Source organism: Hemicordylus capensis, chromosome 1, assembly GCF_027244095.1.
Source record: "Hemicordylus capensis ecotype Gifberg chromosome 1, rHemCap1.1.pri, whole genome shotgun sequence".
Taxonomy (NCBI): Eukaryota; Metazoa; Chordata; class Lepidosauria; order Squamata; family Cordylidae; genus Hemicordylus; species Hemicordylus capensis.
The window spans coordinates 134844132-134863833 of record NC_069657.1 but is presented as its reverse complement, the minus strand read 5'-3'; the positions used below and the strand labels follow the sequence as shown (position 1 = coordinate 134863833).

Sequence of the window (19702 nt, the reverse complement as noted above, 5' to 3'; positions counted from 1 at the left end):
GAGATGTTTTGTTTACACTATGTTATGCTGACCTTGGGTCGCAAATAAAGAGTCTTGTATTGCTTGCTGAGCAAACGCAGAAAGCTCTCATTCAGTTTCCAGAATATGCTGAGCAGGAGCCATGATTGTTATCCAGGTTTTTAAGCTATAGTGCAGATTTTCCCTGAATCGGGGATGTAAACTTTGTGGGGGTGGTGAGGCTCAAGGCCTCCCACCAGGTTGCCAGCTGGGGGCAGTGGGGCTCTAATCCCCCCGGGATTTCCTGGAGGAGGCAATGCCCTTCCCCACACCCAGCTGTCAGGTAGCATCAGCAAGCTCTCATGCTGTCAAGTTCATCAGTCAGTCCTGTGTTGTTTTGTAGCAACTCCGCAAGTTCTTAGGAGGCACTCTGCCTCTCAGGGCCCTTTGATTATGATTCTCTGATTAGTAGTATAATAAAGAGAAAAGCTAGTGGTAACTGGCTTGACCAATTTGAAATGACCAGGCTAATGTCTTTCAATGATCAGTGAACACCCGCATTGGGAAGCAAATTCCTCCCATGTTGCCTCCCTCCCTATGGAATGTGTGGGGGATTACAGCCATGTGGATTAATTGAGATTGGTCTACACATTGTCCTTCCCTGAAGGCACAACTACACTATAGGAGAGCATGAGGTAAATAATTATTTTATCTTTTTAAAAAACACTTTGCGCTCTCTCTGGGCTGGGCTGCTGGACTTGAAAATCAAAGAGGCTATTCACATACGCAGAGGAAACCAGGCTAAGAGAGCCCAGCCCGGTTTTCTCCATGTGTGTGAACTGCCAGAAGCCACATTGTTCCCGGCGGCTAGCCAACCTAATTGCCCCCCCATTAAACGAGGTCAGCGGAGTGAGTGCTCCGCTAATCCCGTTTTTGTGATTGTGTGCCACCGCCACACAACTCTGCGCCACGGTGAGACACAAGTAGACCCCCGACTGGGAGAGGACGACAAGCCTCCCAGTTTTGGGGGTCCCCCCCCAGAATGCCCCGCACACTTGCTTCTATGGAGCCAGTAGTTGCATAGGCGGCCAATCTGGCTGCCCAAGGCTAGCCTGGAGATCGTCTGCGGGGAGAGTGAGCTAAGCCCACTCTCCCCACAGAGCCTGGTAAGGCTCTACACACGGATCGAGTGTCGAGCCTCATAGTCTAATTCCCAGCCAGCAGCTACCATGGTTGTTAGGTATTTGGGGGTGAGGGTGGGGTTGTTCCATGCTGGGTTCTGTATTCTTCTTTGTAGGGCTATGATGGGCGGCGAGGGGGAAGTAGGAGGTTTTTATTTGCTTCCTAATGACAAAGATGTAAGAGAAATTGAGACTCCTTATGATTGTATGGCTCCTATGTGTTTCCTATGTGTAGGGATAGGAGGCTTCAGAGGAGAGCAGGCCCTAATAATGAGTTACTGCTGGAGGATGGGCCTCTCCTAATAAAGGGGAAAGCCTTGGAAAGTCAAACCCCTGTAGCCCAATGCAGAGTGAGGGGTGAGGTGCCTAGAGAGGAGTTGGGAAGGTTTCAGTTCTGGGGTTAGTTCTGCCCAGGAGGCCTTTCATTGTGCAGCTGGTTGAGAAGCTGCTGAGGGGGAAAGGAGTCTGCCTTGGGGCTACGAATCAACTGGAAGTTCCTTACCTGGGAGTAAGTAGGAAGGATAGGGACCAGTCTAGTTAGACACGTCAGGGGAATTATTTTTGTTTGAGTGCTTCGATCTGGGTTGGATGTTTGTTGTATTTCTTTGGGGCATCGCTTGAAGGGAGTGGGAGGTTGCCTTGCTGATGCTTTGTACAGTCTGTAGGAGAGACTATAGCCCAACACAAGTAGAGCACTTTTAAATTAATGTCTGAATAAGGCATTTATCTTTGGAAATAAAACTGGAGTTCAGTATGGTGAACAATAGTATTTATATAATGTTTTTGCGTACGGAAAGTACTTCATAGATATGATTTCATTAACCATGATAAAAGTATTGTAATGACGTTATACTACTTTTTGATTAAGAACATAAGAACAGCTCTGCTGGATCATGCCCAATGCCTATCCTGTTTCACACAGTGGCTCACCAGATGCCTCTGGGGAGCCCACAAGCAAGAGGTATGTGCATGCCCTCTCTCCTGCTGTTGCTCCCCTGCAACTGGCATTGAGAGCCATCATGCTTCTGAGGCTGGAGATGGCCCACAGCCACCAAACTAGTAGCCATTGATAGACCTGTCCACCATGAATTTGTCTAAGCCCCCTTTAAAGCCGTCTAAGCTAGTGGCCATCACCACATCCCATGGCAAGGAATTCCATAGATTAATTATGTGCTGTGTGAAAAAGTGCGTCCTCTTGTTGTTCCTAAATTTCCCAACCTTCAATTTCATGGGGTGACCCCTGGTTCTAGTGTTGTGAGAGAGGGAGAAAAATTTCTCTCTGTCCACTCTCTCTACTCCATGCATAATTTTAAACACCTCTGTTGTGTTATGTGCATAAACCATGTAGGAATAAGGAAAATGCTTATACCTGTCATGCTAAATTGCAGGAAATGTTTTGCTGTGCTTTTTGCGTGTTCATTTTATGGGAAGTGTTTGTGGACCATGTTTGCTCTGATCCTGTGTATCCTTGTTGTGCTATTCCTAGTTAGGGATGTGCAAAAAATTTCGGGCACAGAACGATCTGTGCCCGAAACGAACAATTTCGGGTGATTCGGGGCCGAACCGAATCACCCCCGATGTCCCCTGATATTTTTCGGGCACGAGCCGAATCACCCGAATTTCGGGCATGAAAAATTCGGGTGATTCGGTTCATGGTTGATTTTTGGTGAATTTTTAAAATTTTAGTGACTTTGGGGCAGTTTGGGGGCATAGCATGGGATCTGGGCAAAAGGAGTGGGGTGGCGTGGTAGTGCCTAATGGGTGCAGGCTACCACCCCAATTTCAGGGGGATTGGGCCAAGGGCTGATTTTTGGTAAATTTCTGAAAATTTCATGTCTTTGGGGCAGATTGGGGCATATTGGGGCAGAAAGTGGGGCCTGGGGCAGAATAGTGGGGTGGGGTGGTAGTGCCTCATGGGTTCAGGCTACCACCCCAATTTCAGGGGGTTTGGACAAAGGGCTGATTTTTTGAGAATTTTTGAAGTTTTAGTGACTTTGGGGCAGTTTGGGGGCAGAAAGTGGATCTGCCCCAAAATAGTGGGGTGGGGTGGTAGTGCCTCATGGGTGGAGGCTACCACCCCCATTTCAGGGGGATTGGGCAGAGGGCTGATTTTTTGAGAATTTTTGAAGTTTGGGTGTCTTTGGGGCAGATTGGGGGCAGAAAGTGGATCTGCCCCAAAGGAGTGGGGTGGGCTGGTAGATAGTGCCTAATGGGTGGAGGCTACCACCCATCCCCAATTTAAGAGTGATTGGGCAGAGGGGGGAATTCTGGTGAATTTATTTTTATGAGGTTTGTCTTCATAAGGTGAAGTGTGCTAAATTGATTACTTCCTCATATTATTCATAGTAAAGGAAAGTGTGAAAAAGTGAAAGTGGGGTCATGAGAGTTGTTTAATTGAAAAAAATCTCATTTGCTATGATAGAATGAGAATTCACACCTCAGAAAAAACTTCTGAGGTGTGAATTCTCATTCTATCATAGCAAATGAGATATTTTTCAATTAAACAACTCTCATGACCCCACTTTCACTTTTTCACACTTTCCTTTACTATGAATATGAGGAAGTAATCAATTTAGCACACTTCACCTTATGAAGACAAACCTCATAAAAATAAATTCACCAGAATTCCCCCCTCTGCCCAATCACTCTTAAATTGGGGATGGGTGGTAGCCTCCACCCATTAGGCACTATCTACCAGCCCACCCCACTCCTTTGGGGCAGATCCACTTTCTGCCCCCAATCTGCCCCAAAGACACCCAAACTTCAAAAATTCTCAAAAAATCAGCCCTCTGCCCAATCCCCCTGAAATGGGGGTGGTAGCCTCCACCCATGAGGCACTACCACCCCACCCCACTATTTTGGGGCAGATCCACTTTCTGCCCCCAAACTGCCCCAAAGTCACTAAAACTTCAAAAATTCTCAAAAAATCAGCCCTTTGTCCAAACCCCCTGAAATTGGGGTGGTAGCCTGAACCCATGAGGCACTACCACCCCACCCCACTATTCTGCCCCAGGCCCCACTTTCTGCCCCAATATGCCCCAATCTGCCCCAAAGACATGAAATTTTCAGAAATTTACCAAAAATCAGCCCTTGGCCCAATCCCCCTGAAATTGGGGTGGTAGCCTGCACCCATTAGGCACTACCACGCCACCCCACTCCTTTTGCCCAGATCCCATGCTATGCCCCCGAACTGCCCCAAAGTCACTAAAACTTTAAAAATTCACCAAAAATCAGGATTTTGCCCAATCCCCCCGAAATTGGGGTGGTAGACTCTACCCATTGGGCACTACCACCCCACCCCAAAATTTTGCCCCTGGGCCCCTTTTTACCCCCCCGAATTGATTCGGATTCGGATTCAGATTAAATCCGAATCCGAACCGAATCAAGGGTGATTCGGGTGACCCAGATTCGGGCACAAAACAGAACAGGGGTGATTCGGTTCGGGTCCGAGCCGAATCACCCGAAATCCCGAATTGCACACCCCTATTCCTAGTAAGTACTATAAGCTATGTAGTCTATATGATGGGTTAGGGTCTAATACTCCCCTAATACTCCCCAAAACCTAATGGTTATGTTTAAGACACATGACCTTCTGAATTTTGTCCCATTTTTGGAAGTGTCCAGCAGAACACTTTCCCCACTGGTACAAGTCGGTGGGAGGATGTGATGGAATGGGCATTTGTTCAGCTTAAAAATGCATTCAGGTTTTATATCAGAACTTCCTTCAATTTCAAAAGTCAATTTCGGCTTGGCCTTGCTCATCCTTTGTGGATTTCTTGTCTCTCACTAGGCTCTTAGGAATCTTGCTCCTATTGTTTGGAAACCTACTACCTTCAGGGAGAAACATTAAGCTTTTGATTGTTTTGCCTATCTCCAAGAGGAAGATTGTAATCTCTAGCTAGCTTTCCCTCTTCACCTCTCCAGACGCTAAATTTGCAAATCTTTCCCTATAAAGGAACCAGCCAATTAAAGGAGAGTTAGGTGGGGTCCATCAGCTGAGTGATTCTTGAGGTTGCTGTTCCCAACATGTTACTTTGGTGCTAGTTTAGCTTTGTTAGCTGAGACCAGGCTACATGGCTCCTGGATGCGTGCAGACTTCATCACGATGCATGCCTTTTTTTCTGAACTGCAGCTTAAGACCTATTAGCTACTGAGCCTCCTGTCTAACACCAGACAGGAAGAAAGGTATCTTGCTTGTGCACAGGGGTGTAGCCAGCATTGGCTGAACAGGTTCAAAGAACACGGGCCACTGCCAATCAGGGGCTGCGCCTTGGGACCCAAACAGCCCCCCGCGTCTGATGTCAGATGCGGTGGGTGCTGGTTTTGCTCCTGAGCAGGGACCGCGTGGCCCCTTCGGGAGTTAAATGGCCAGCTCTGTGTTCGTGGCGCAACCAGGAGTGGCTCTTCCCTGCCTAAGGCAGGGAAGAGTTGCTTCTGGCCACGCTATGAACACAACACCAGCTGCAATCTAGCTCCCCGGGGCCACGCAGCCCTGTTCAGGAGTTGGACGGCCAACGCTGCATTTGCAATGCGGCCAGAAGCGGCTCTCCCCTGCCTTTAAGGCAGAGAAGAGCTGCTCCTGGCCACACTGTGAATGTAGCGCTGGCCTGACTCTAACTCCCGAACGGAGCTGTGCGGCTCCATTCAGGAGCCAGACCACGCCCCCTGTGTCTGACATCAGATGCGGTTTGAGCAAGACCACCAGCGGTCTGCCACTGCTTGTGCATTTTAACCATTTTGCTTTGTCTGCCTTTAAATGTGCTCTGTTTTGTCTCTGTATACGCCTGCTCTGGCTACATGCTCTTTAAAGACAATTTAAGGCATTTTGGCTATATTTTGAGTTCATCCTGGTTCTAGATAGAACAAGAGAGGTTTTAGTGTTTTATCTCATAGGAAACTAATGGCAGCTCTGCCGAAGGGTTTTTTAAATGAACCTGGGGGTTCATTTAAAATATCTGTAAATATATATACAGAAAAATCCCCAAGGGAATGCTTCAGTGGGAGTCCTAAGCTTCAAAGGAGTTAAACTTGTGTATTTGAGGTATAGAGTAAGCTGTTCCACAAGTGTCTGGTATTCCTGCGGTGTACAACAGTGCAGCGGAAGGAGGTACTTACAGTCTGATGTCCTGAGCCAAACGTGTTTCAACTGATGTGCGTTTGATGAGAGAACTACTGAGAGAGGATATTCACAGCTAGGGATGTGCACGAACCGGTTCGAAGGCCATTGTAGAGGCCTCCGAACTGGTTCGAATGCCGGGGTCAGTTCGAAGGCCCCGGTCATTGCACTTTAAGGGTGGGGACAGGGTGCACTTACCCCTCCCAACGCTTTCCCCCTACCGGCGCTGTATTTTTGGAAAAACCTTTGGGGCGGCAGCAGACCTCCCTGCCTCCCCGGTGCCCTCATCGGCTGTAAGTGGCCGGAAGTACCAGGCATACGCAGTATAAAGGTATAGAATATATATCTGTTTTTAGGGGGGGCTCTTTTTGTTCACCAGGTGGCTTATAGCCACGAGACTAGTAGCCATTGATAGACCTGTTCTCCATGAATTTGTCTAAGCCCTTTTTAAATCCATCCAAGCTAGTGGCCATCACTACTTCCTGTGGCAGAGAATTTCATAGATTAATTATGTGCTGTGTGAAAAAATACTTCCTTTTGTTGGTCCTAAAATTCCCAGTCTTCAGCTTCATGGAATGACCCCTGGTTCTAGTGGTGTGAAAGAGGGAGAAAACGTCCTCTTTGTCTCTACTCCATGCATAATTGTATACACCTCTACCATATCTCCCCATAGTCACTTCTTTTCCAAACTAAAAAGCCGCAGATGCTGGCATACAATGGTTATCCAAAAGTGTGTCTCGACAAAAAAACCAGATCACCAGCCAGCCACCACTGGTGGGGTGGGGGGCAGGGGAAGAAGCTGGTTCCCCAATGGTGGGATGTAAGGGGGTTCTGCTGCCACAGGCCTTCCTTTAGAGAAAGAAGTGCTCTCATCTCACTTTGTCTTTATAATGTACACAACGTCTGCTCTGTTCTCCTACAGAGTCCTATAATAATACATCTATCTATATATTTATTTCTCCTAGGCATACCCATCACTAATCCCATGCGTGGCAGCTCTTGTGAGAGCAGCTGCCCGGGGAATAGCAACAGGGATGGGGAGACAGTGGTGGTGGCTGCTGGTCGGCCGGAAGAGGCGGCTGTGGGCTGGCCCAGCCAGCAGGAACAGGAGGCGGTGGGTGGCCCAGCCATGGGGAGGAGGAGGTTGTGGTGGGCTGGCCTGGCCCAGCCCGGCCACCAGGAGGAGGCGGCTGCTACCAGGGTGGTTGGGAGGAGGTGGTAGGCCAGCTTTCTGGCCAGCCTACAAGCCAGAAAGTGCAGGGTGGGGGTGGGAAGAAGCTGGCTGGCCCTCCAGAAAGCAAGTGGGGGGGGAGCAGCCGGTCAGCCAGAAAGCTGGGCATGCTGGTGTTGGAGGGTGGGTGGGGCAGTGGCAGAGGGTAGGCTGGCCGGAGGTGCAGATGCTCTGCGTCCAGCCCAGCTAGTTTGTTTTAATTCATGTAAAAAGTTTCTTGATTTTTATTTTAGATTATGGGCTTCAATATACAGAGTGAAAAAATATATTCCATTTTTAAAACCATGTGATCAATTGTTAATGAAGAGTGATTTCTGGAAATATAAATAATGAATACATATAGATGAATACACCTGTGCCTGTTTTGAGTTTAGCCATAGGAGCCTAGGAAGGAACATAGGAAGCTGCCTTACATTGAGTCAGACTCTTTGTCCATCCAGCTCAGTATTTTTTATACAGTATTTTTTATGGCAGTGGCTTCTCCAGGTTGCAGGCAGGCTTCTCTCTCAGCCCTATCTGCAGATGCTGCCAGGGAGGGGAGGGTACTTGGAACCTTCTGCATGCAAGTATGTAGTTGCTCTTCCCAGATTGGTCCCATCCCTTAAAGGGAATATCTCACAGTGCTTACATGAGGTCTCCCATTCAAATGCAAACCAGGGTGCACCCTGCTTAGCAAGGAGGATAATTCATGCTTGCTACCAGAAGATGTCTCCTCCCACACACACACACCCTGAGAAATTGAGAAGTCTATGCCCCTGCCCTGAATTGCCACCCCAGAAGCAAGTAAAGTAATGCCCTTATACAAATCTATGGTGCGGCCACAACTGGAGTACTGCGTTCAGCTTTGGTCACCGTATCTTAAGAAGAATATTGTAGAACTAGGAAAGGTACAGAAAAGGGCAACCAAAATGATCAGGGGCCTGGAGCACCTTCCTTATGAGGCTAGGCTACAGCATCTGGGGCTCTTTACCTTGGAAAAGAGGCAACTAGGGGGAGACATGATAAAAGTGTATAAAATTATGCATGGTGTAGAGAGGGTAGACAAAGAGAAATTCTTCTTCCTCTCTCACAACACTAGAACTAGGGGTCACCCCATGAAACTGAAGGTTGGGAAATTTAGGACCAACAAGCAGAAGTACTTTTTCACACAACGCATAATTAATCCATGGAATTCCTTGCCATTGGATGTGGTGATGGCCACCAGCTTGGATGGCTTTAAAAGGGGTTTAGATAGATTCATGGTGGACAGGTCTATCAATGGCTACTGGTCTAGTGGCTGTGGGCCATCTCCAGCTTTAGAGGCATGATGTCTCTCAATAACAGTTGCAGGGGAGCAACAGCTGGAGAGAGAGTATGCACATACCTCTTGCCTGTGGGCTCCCAGAGGCATCTGATGGGCCACCGTGATGGGATGCTAGACTAGATGGGCCTTGGGCCTGATCCAGCAGGGCTGTTCTTATGTTCTTAAACATGCAGTGGCATAGTGACATTGACAGTGGCTCATGTCTAAATTTTCTAGGAGGCTGCCACTGCCACCATTGCCACCAAAGGTCCCCACCCTCTCCGCCCACCTACCTGCTGCTGGCCTCCATTTACCCAACATCACCGGTTGCTCAATGCTGCAGCCAGCTTATTTCCTTTTGCCAGCTATGCAGTACAATGGCACCACCACCCTGGTGCGAGCTCATCCCAGGGATAACAGGTGCCAGGCTGTGCATCATACTGCATCATAGCTGGCAAAGGGAAGCCAGCCAGCAGTGGTGAGCAGGGGCCGTGGAGGCCAGTGGTGAGCAGGGCCTGTGGCAGAGGCGGCAAATGGTGGGGTGGGCCAGGAGGCCTGCAGAGGAGGCAGTGAACAGTGAGGCAGGCAGGGGGCTTGCAGCAACTCTGCTCAGCATCCCGGCCCCCCTGCCCCTGGCAGGGGCCCTGGCAACCTATCCAAATCAGCCAGAACCAGATGACATTTGGGTTTGGGCCAACTCCAAATAGGCCTCCAAAGTCTTGCACAGCTTTAGTAATTAACTTCTGTTACTAGGGCTTGTTATGAATGCATTCCATTAAACTATTTTGTTTATTGTACTCTTCTACACTCCTGGCTTTTCTGTAATGCAATAACGATGTTCTACGTGGTGAAAGAGCTGCTAACACTTGACATGGCTTAACGTCAGATAATTGCAGTTAACATGCAGATCATTATTATTTGTAGACTGCTTTTCAACAACAAGAAAGTTCACAAAGCACTTTCCAGAGCATGCAAAAGGAATGAGAAGATGGTTCTCTGTCCCAAAGAGGCTCACAGTCTAAAAAGCAACATGAAGTAGATACCAGCAACAGCCACTGGAGGGATGCTGTCCTGGGCTTGAATAGGGGTAGCTATCCCGTTGTTAAATATGAGAGCCTCTTGGAACAATTAGTAAGGATGGTGACCTTATGCTGACCTACATACCCGACAGTGGAGGTAAGGATTTTGGAGAGGTGGGCTTTGAGCCAATAGCCTCACTACTTGAACTGCTGCTTCTCTTGATTACCATGGAACGACCATTCCACATTCTACTGCTTGAGGAATCCACAGAAAAGAGTCTTGTGTGCCTGAACAGAAACATTGGCTTGAGTCAATACAGAGCTCACCCTCATCCTGCTAAAACCACACATCCATCCATCCGCTGCTTGTTACCAACACACTCTACCAAGCCTTGTCAGCTTGACAGTTCGGCAGGGTTGTTGCAAACATTTCAAATGCAACGTTTGGCACTGAAGGTTATTATTATTGTTGTTGTTGTTGTTGTTGTTTTTATCTCACTCTTCCTCCAAGGAGCCCAGAGCGGTGTACTACATACCTGAGTTTCTCTTTCACAACAACCTTGTGAAGTAGGTTAGGCTGAGAGAGAAGTGACTGGCCCAGAGTCACCCAGCTAGTATCATGGCTGAATGGGGATTTGAACTCAGGTCTTCCCAGTCCTAGTCCAGCACTCTAAAAACTACACCACGCTGGCTATTGTCAGGTACAATAAATTTACCTGACAACAGCAGGTTTAAGAACTAACCGTCATATATGTAGCGTGTGTTTTATATATATATATATATATATATATATATATATATATATATATATATATATATGTATGTATGTATGTCATATATGAGGCAGCGTGGTGTAGTGGTTAGAGTGCTGGACTAGGACCGGGAAGACCTGCGTTCAAATCCCCATTCAGCCATGAAACTAGCTGGGTGACTGGGCCAGTCACTTCTCTCTCAGCCTAACCTACTTCACAAGGTTGTTGTGAAAGAGAAACTCAGGTATGTAGTACACTGCTCTGGGCTCCTTGGAGGAAGAGTGGGATATAAATGTAATAATAATAATGTATACACAGCTAGGCAAACACATATTACAGAATAGTTCCAATGACACTTTTAAGCTATATCTAGGTGCGCCTAGATCAATATTAGATCCCTGTAGTCTGTGCACCTGACTCTTCCACAGATTTGTTTATTTCCCAGCCAGTAAAAACCTTCCTGCGCCATCTGTTGTTGTGCTCACCCTGAAGGGGTTGAAGGCATGATTCCAATTTAGTAGTGGCCAAGAATGTGTCAGTCCCAAGCTGACTACTCCCCACTCCCCCTTATGGCTCCTCTATACAAGCCTATACAGAAAGATAATGGATACATTCTGGAAGATCTTCCTATAGCCACAGAACACATTTTGTCATTGTCACATGGCTGTAGGCATGGGGCCTTGTGCCATTGCTTGCATCTAAGTGGACTCATAGAAGCACAGCTCTCCCAGGTCAGCGGCAACTTGCACACTCATAATGGAAACTGGAAGTAGGATAGTAATGAAATACATGACAGCACTCCACTCCTTGCCCGTGTTTTAGTTGGCTAGCTCAGTTCAAGGGTGAACAATACCTTCTCTGCATCATGATGTTTGAGGTGCTAATCAAATTTCCTTTTTGTGAGGGCACAACTGTCCTTGAGGACGGTGACACGTCATGTTTCTCCTCATCTTCATAGAGTGGAAACTTGTCCACTGAAAGGTCCACGTTATCGTTGTAGGCCTCTGCAGCTGCTGTGAATCTGTGAGGGGCTACATATTGTGACACAGTCTCGGCGGATATGAGGAGAAGAAAATAACATTATTCACCAGACCTTGCTTTTTAGCTCTCTCACCATATTCTGAACCTCATCCACTATTGGATCATCATCTTGATCAATAATTAACACACAGAATAATCATGACCATTTTCAAATACAGAGCATATTTTAGGGCCCAATTTGACATGCTGTGGGAGATAAGCGATTGGATCTTCCAGCTTCTTTTGGTTTGTATAAAAGCTGCCGCAAGCTCCCCATATTTCAATTGGTGGTTTAATCCTGGGTGGTTTCCCCAATGAATAACCATTGTTGCTGTTAGCTGCAGAGGCGAAAGATACACGCACCCATCTTTATTTATGCATTATACTCATGTCCTGTCTTTCTTCCATTATAAAACTAAAGACAGCAGACACAAGTTGCCAGGCATTTTCCCACCCACCTCTGGTCAGAACCAAACTTGTTTAGCTTCAACGAAGCTGGTTCGTGTAGGGTTGTGCACAAAAACAGTTTGCTGGACTTGAACCAAGCCAGGCATGTTAGGTTTTGTACCCCTCGAACAGACCCCCAGCTTGAATTTGAGCCAATTCAGGTGTTCTAAAGGTGTGGGGGTTTTGTTTTTGTTTTAAACCCACTCACAGCCAGGTCCAGTCATGACCCGGCCATGCAAATGGCCAGGGTGCATGCATGGTGGCCTCCAAAATGATTTGCAAGCATCTGGAAGCGCCCAAGAATGGGCCAAAATGGCACTTGGAAGAGCAGGGAGGAGGGGAAAACAGCAGAGACCCGCTATGTCCACAACAGCAGCACCACCCCAGATCACTGGACCTGGTGGTGAGTGTTGGGGTTTTTTTGGTTGTTGTTTTTTTAACTTTAGACTCCCCAAACCAGCTCCAAGTTGGCCGGGGCGGTTCGCACATCCCCAGCATCATGTACCTTCAAAACCATGGTCTTGGACCTGTCTTCTTTTCATTCTATACGCTTAGATAACTAACACAACATAATGGAGTGGCCAATAAGCCTTTCCACAGGACACAGCAGTCTCTGGCACACTTCCATACACTGAGAGCCCGTGTAGTATAGTTGACAAGAGTATTTGCCTTGGATCAGGGAGCTCTAGGTTCAAGTTCCTATTTAGTCAGTACCTCATGTCAATCACTGTCTTGGTGACTGCCTAGTCTACCTTGCAGGGTAGAGACCGTGTACTTGCCCTTTGCTTTGGGGTGAAAGAGTGGGATAAAATGTAATTTCCACACTAGGACATGGGCACATGAGACCCTCCTCAAGTTAAGTGCATAGATTCTCTTGCCTTGCTTTTGCAGAATAATAAAATTAATGAAAGTCTCACCCATGCCTTGATCAAGTTATCTAACTTTACAGTGAAACCAAACTATTTGAAAGACGCAGACACCTGAGTAAACCCCCAATTAATGGCTTCTGTCCTAACAAAGCTCTCACAAGCTCCAAACCTAGAAAAGTAGCTAGTGCAACAGCTTTGCACTCATGCAACAAATGCTTTGTTAGGATGTCAGCCAATGTATTTTGATGAGATCCAGTAGCTTTTAATTATTTTATTAATCAGGTTTTTATACTGCCTCACTCAGATGGCGCTAAGTGGCTCGCAAATATAAAAACATATAAAAAACAAATGACTCATTAAAACCAGTTTAAAATCATTTCAATACTCAAAAAAGATATGTTTTAGGGCTCTTTTAAAGCCTGCTAAAACTCTTAATCCTCCAATATCCACAGGGAGCATATTCCAGAACCCAGGAGCAGCTACAGAGAAGGTGACGAGGCAGCAGCCGGACACTGACCTCTCCAGATGACCTTAAAGTGCAATGGGGATCATACTGAGGAAGGCGTTCTCCCAGGTAACCCAGTCCTAAGCCATTCAGGGCTTTAAAAGGGAGATTCAACTAATGGATGTTTCTGAACAACATACAAAGGCAGCCCCACGCAAAGCGCATTGCAGTAGTCAAGCCTAGAAGTTACCAGTCAGTGCTCCACGTTCTGAGATCATTTGTCTTCAAGGAACAGACGCAGCTATCATATCAACCGAAGTTGACAGAAAGCGCTCCTGATGCAGATCTCCAGATGCAGATGCTCTCTTCTTAGAGATTATCCTGTGTTTTTCCTGATATAATGCCATCATTGGATGATAACACTTGGCATACTCTGTAGCCCCACTTAAAAAAAGAAAAAGTACAAAGCAGATCTTGCCTTCTCTTCCAGAATATTAAAGAAAGCAATTCACCTGGCCATGGCAATCACAGAGGATGGTAGTGCATTCTGGGCCTGCTTTGAAAAACTTCCATAGGTCTGCCTTGTCTGAAGATTTCTTCCCAGGAAGGTTGGCCCCAGCAGCCCAAACCTATAAAATATCAGCCTAATGTTAGGAGAGGCGAGCTGGTCTTGTGGTAGCAAGCATGACTTGTCCCCATAGCTAAGCAGGATCTGCCCTGGTTACATATGAATGGGAGACTTGATGTGTGAGCACTGCAAGATATTCCCCTCAGGGGATGAAGCTGCTCTGGGAAGAGCAGAAGGTTTCAAGTTCCCTTCCTGGCTTCTCCAAGATAGGGCTGAGGGAGAGTCCTGCCTGCAACCTTGGAGAAGCCACTGCCAGTCTGTGAAGACAATACTGAGCTAGATAGACCAATGGTCTGACTCAGTATATGGCAGTTTCCTATGTTCCTATTATTTAACAATATTTTTTACAATAGCAATATTCAGCTCCAACCTGCAGATTCCAACAACTTCAACAAAACCCATTATCTTACCAGCCTTCTCAGCATGAGCTTTCCCAGATAGCAGGCTTTACCACAGGTTTACTGCAAGGCTTCACTGCAAACTCAAAGTTGTACCCCCTCTCCAAATGATGCAAAAAGTGTATATTTTCAACAATTGGGCTACACTCTAATGCGCAGTGAAAAACCTGAATTGTTTGTGAAGTGCTCCCCAATAACCTGCAGGGATTTCGTGGTAAATCTGGCCAATATGTGAATGTACCCCCTCCATTCCGTAGGAGATGTGAGCTAAAGGGCTTCGAAAGCCCTGTGTGATAAATGTCCATGTGAAGTAAGGACAAGACTAGCCCAGTAGAAGCTACAAAGCTGATGAATAAGCTGCACTACATTGCGGTGTAGTATGCAGTTCACTTTTTTTATTAGTTCAGAGCCTTGCATTGCCATCCAAGAACCAAATTTCCTGGCTGAGTTCAGACACAATACAATACCATGGTTTGTTAAAACAATAGTGTCATGTTTTGTCTGAAATTGAGCCTACTCACAAATTGTGGTTTATTTGGGACCAACAAACCAGGATCTGAAACCATGGGTTGGAGTTGATTTGCAAGTCATGGGTTGTGCCGTAGTTTCAGTTATTTCTGAATTTACAGCCCTCTGATAAACCACATTGCTCTTCCTCCAGATGTTGCTGCACACAGAAACAGGAATGAACTTATGAGCGTATTAAACTGAGCTCTGAACAGATGGGAAACAAAAGCAGACAAGTTTGCCATAGTTTACCTGTTGTACGCTATGATGCTAAAACCACTAAAAACCCAAATTATGATAAGCACAAACCATGGTTTTGCATTCTGTCTGACCCTAATACATGCTAGAGGCACATGCATGTAATTATTGCCTGTGGTCCTTTTTATAGCTTGAACATACAAAACCCACATGGGTAGAAAAGCTTATTGGAGAGGTGATTTGGCATGCAGTAATGACAGTCCGGACAAGACTGTCAAGCACTGCTCTCCTCCCCGCTTCTCAGTAATAATCCCCTCCTGATGTTGCTTTTTTAAGGTTAAGAAGACCCATCAGCTACACATTGGCATGAAAAATATCAGGGCTGTTCCCGTGACCAAAATCCCTGGGGCTAGGGCAGGCTGGGGGGAAGGCAGGATTATACCTACAGTACCTTCCCCCACACAAAGCAAGGGCTTGCCTGCGCTCTGCCATACACCCACACAATTGGCATGGCAGAGATGTCTGCAGCAGGGATCTGGTGGAGGAAGTCCTCCAATATCCCACAATGCATTGCATGGGCAACAGAGAGGCTGCCCATGTCAATGCAGCAGCTCCTGGCTTCTTGGCTGCTCTATAGGTGGCACTCAAGGGTGAAGAGCCAGCTGCTGGGCTGCTGCAAACAGCCCTGATAATGCACACAATTGGGGCTGTTGAAGTAAGATGGGGCTTTTCCCTTCGTGCCTTGGTTCAAGCCAAAGTTTAAAAAAATAGGGTAGCCCTGCTCTGAAGCAGCAGGGTAAAGGTGTCCTGGGACTCCATACTAGGAATGTGCATGAATGAAGGCTCATGCACCTGAACTGGTGCACAATCTCAGTTTGTGCAAATCCCTACTCCACATAAGCCTCTCTACCCAAATTTTCCTGCTCCTACCCAGCTTTGGCCAGTCATGTGAATGACCTTATAGTTGTTAGGAATTCTCTCTGGTAAGAGAAACTCTTTTTCATTATAGCAGAGTGCACGGGAGGCACAAGACAGCGGAATTTGGTTAGGCATGCATGTATGCTGAGAGTAAAGTAACTTGGAGCCAATTCATAGTTTCAGATCAATATAAGTAGTATTTATTAGAGAACTCCATTCTAGATAGGAAAGTGAGGAGTTAGGATCTCTAATCTATCTATCTAGCTGGATGCTGATGGATTCTGCATCTCTGCACACATGGTGCAGGGGAGAGGAGCTTGTATGTTGCAAGGTAGAAGGAAAGGGAAGAAGAAGGGAAGAGGAAGTGGCAGGAAAGAAGGAAGGAAGTCCCTGAGATTAGCAATCTACATATCAAAGGGATAGTGTCAGAGCAGTAGAGAAGGGATGTCCAGTGTCTTGACCCTCTAGCCCTCTGACTCACTAGTCTGTCCTTCTATGTCATTGAGACAAGAGACAGCGCATAGTCCTTCACTTCCAACAATAGTTTGGCCCTCAGTATCTTATAATATAATAAACATATTAATGTTGCATATTTCAGTGGGCTAGTTTGAGAGAGACATAATCAGACCCAACATCTTCCACCTCACAAAGGAGAGTACAGTTAGAAAGGCATGCAGAAAAAAGGGCATTTAAAAAGAAAAGAAAAATAGGATGTCAATGCAATAAGCTGAGCTGTATGCTATTCTCTCTGCAGTCTGTGGCTGGCAATATGAAACTGTTCCAAGCTGATCTGAGAAACCTGTTTCTTTATATCCAGTCCAGTCCCTGAGAAGGGAGTTGCCAGTAGCAAACAATCACAAAGAATCTGTCAGTCTTTCCTTCCCCATGCAGCTAGGGTGACCCATCTGCATGGGAGAGGTGTACCATGCCTACACCAGAACTTGTACTCTCACAGCCCTGGAAGTTGGAACCATCTCCTGTTGTGAGTCTCTGTGTCCTTGGTTCCCCAGACTTGAGAAAATGGCATCGTTCCCCTAGAGATTCCAATACTCCCTTCCCTCCTCTACACTACCACCTGATTATCTCCTGCTGGAAGGCATATTCCAGGCCCTCCTACACTCATCGTTTTAAAAGGGGGAGGGACCTAGGTTGGACACCATCCACCAGCCCCACGTGTAGTGACACCTGTGGTGCAAGAGCCCAACTGGGGTCAGCACTTTCACGGGCCACCCACACTTTGAAGACCACCAGAGGTAGAGGCTTAGCAGGGCTCCTTTCCATTTCTCTTCCAGGCTAGGGTGTCCCCCAATCCTCAGACAGTCTCACAAGATTTCTTAAGGAGAAACAGTATGAAGAGTTGGAGAATGGATGGTGACTGAGGGATGAGCAGAGAGAAACTGCACTAATGCAAATCTGCTAGGTGATGGCAGACTAGGATCTGCATGCCCTTCAAAGGGTGTGATCATGGTTTTGTGTCTACACTGCTTCACGAGAAGGTAGGAGGGTGTCATCACCATTCCTGGTTTGAAGACATCCAGGCCCCATTTGCATGTAACAGCAAACCACAGGTAGACAAATCCAAGGTTAATTTTTGTAACCATGAATCGTATCGCAGGCATTTGTCCAACTGTAACCCAGCAACCTCCAGTTTCAGAACAGGGGAGCCACTCCCTCTTCTTGGTCCACCAAGTCTGCATACCAGAAAGCTGCACAGCACTTGCATCACCAGATTGTGGGCAAGGTATCAGAAGGTTTGCAGGGTGGCAGCCATTGGCCACAATCTTCAAGGGGGCAGGCCGAGTGCTATTGTGCCTTTTTGGAATGGACCACCCCGCCCTCGGCAAGGGAAGGGCATGTAATTGTCATGGAAGCCCTTATTCTGATAGCAAGTGCACCAGTGGCTTCGTAAGCCTCAGACCCAAACAGTCTTGCACAAGCACAATTTCTGGCAACAGGGGTATGCAGAGGGGCCCGAGTTTTCTGTTGCTCTGGGAAGGGATCTTGATGACTTCCTAGGAGGGAATATGTATGTATGAACATTGATTGATTGATTGATTGATTGATTGATTGATTGATTTGATTTATATACCCTCATTTATATGAGGGAGGGTAAAGGATCATGAGATCTGGTCCACAGCAAGCAAGGATGCTCTTGAGATAGCAGACCCCATCAAAGCAGTCCAGGAACACCCAAGCACACCCCTGCTCCCATATTGGCTTGCCAGCTGGGGGTTACCTCTCTCATGAAAGGACCAGTCCACTGGGCAGGGCCAGAGGCTGCAAGACTTTCAGTCCTCTGTCGGTCTGCACTCTCATGAGTTGGGCCATCGAAGTCAAGAGGTCCCTGCTTATGTGGGGGCCTCATTTTCTCTGGTAAATAACTGAACTTCTACACTGTGATCCCCTCCTCTCCAGGCAACCCTTTCATACTCCCAAGGAGTAGTGGCCACTCCATGTGCCCAGACAGTACCAGTTGGGTAGACCAGGGAAACACTGGGTCCAGGGATAGATCTTTACTCTCATTCAAATTTCAGGGGTTGGACCAGCGTTGCAGTGTGTGCAGATTGGCCGCTATGGGGAACTGAGGGAGAGTGGAGCCCTGATTATTAGTGATCCTAGAAAGGTAGAACGACCAAACTGGCAAAAGGCCTACTTGGACTGCTTCTTCGTGGCAGTTGCCAAGACAGGGAAAGGTGTTGCCCGGGTACCATCCTCGCCGCTTGCTTGCTTGAGGGGCAACTAGGCTGGGTGGTGGTTGCTTTCACTCTCATAAGAGAGCTGTCCTTGGGAGAAGGGTCATCATCACACATTATTAATGATTCTGCCTAATCCCTGTGCACTCCAAAATGGTTCTTCTCATGAATAATGCCATAGAGTGCATGCTTGCTCCCAAGGGGAAGTGGCTGGGCCCCCTTTCCCCAACTTTATAGTACAAAAAATAGAGCAGAGACATTCAATAAATCCTGGGTGGGGCTGCCTTTAAAACCCAACCCCAGGTATCATTGCCCAGCTTATATGTTATCTTAGGAGCACTCTAATGGGCTTGTCTGGTTTAAGGTGCCACCACGACTGCATGTGTGTGTGAACATACTTTTTTATCTCTTTATTTTGGGTGACCAAAACACACAGTGCCCATCCTTCCATCTTGTCCCTTTTGTCTTCTGGTTGCCAGAGGGGGGACCAAGAGACACAGTGGAAAGGAGGCATCCCCCAATGTGACTTTTCCTTTTGACAGGTATAGACGCTTGGGATGGGACAAGGTGGCAGCCCTGTTGCTGGGCAAGGGCTTGAGGAGTGTGGAGATGGGGCGGGCCAAGTGATCAGAGAGGCGGCCATCAAGAAGCGCGGCAGGCTTGGAGCAGCCACATTCCTGGGTGAGTCTGGGCCGCCCTCTCAATGATTTCCATTCCAGAAACTGCAGTTATGGCAGCATCTGCATTCTGACCTGCCACCTTCAAACTTCAGGTTGGAGCAGCGAAAATCACTACAAAATGAAGGTTCAAATTGGAGTTTGGTGAGGGAAACTGCAGGTCACTTTTGCTGCAAAACCGTGGTTTCACACATTCAGACGTACACAAATTCCAGCCTCTGCCCCATTCAACTCTGGTTTGGCATTACGTGCAAATGGGGCCACAGTCTGCCCCACAAACCTTCTGCCACCATGTTCCCAAACTGATTCCCCTGGAACACAAGTGCACAGTCAACCTGAGCAGCATCCTCCAAAGAGAAAAAG

General features: G+C 47.1%; 1 protein-coding gene across 1 annotated transcript in view; it reads right to left on the bottom strand.

Annotated features, from left to right (window-relative positions):
- The window catches only part of LMNTD2 (lamin tail domain containing 2), a 99667-nt gene that overhangs the window by 5577 nt on the left and 74388 nt on the right, over positions 1 to 19702 (bottom strand). Inside the window, exons 13-15 of the mRNA XM_053249387.1 lie at positions 13833 to 13949; positions 11393 to 11589; positions 9933 to 10075 (exon numbers count right to left, since the gene is read on the bottom strand). Of these exons, the coding sequence (XP_053105362.1) occupies positions 9933 to 10075; positions 11393 to 11589; positions 13833 to 13949 (457 nt within the window). The remainder of the gene's footprint in view (positions 1 to 9932; positions 10076 to 11392; positions 11590 to 13832; positions 13950 to 19702) is intronic.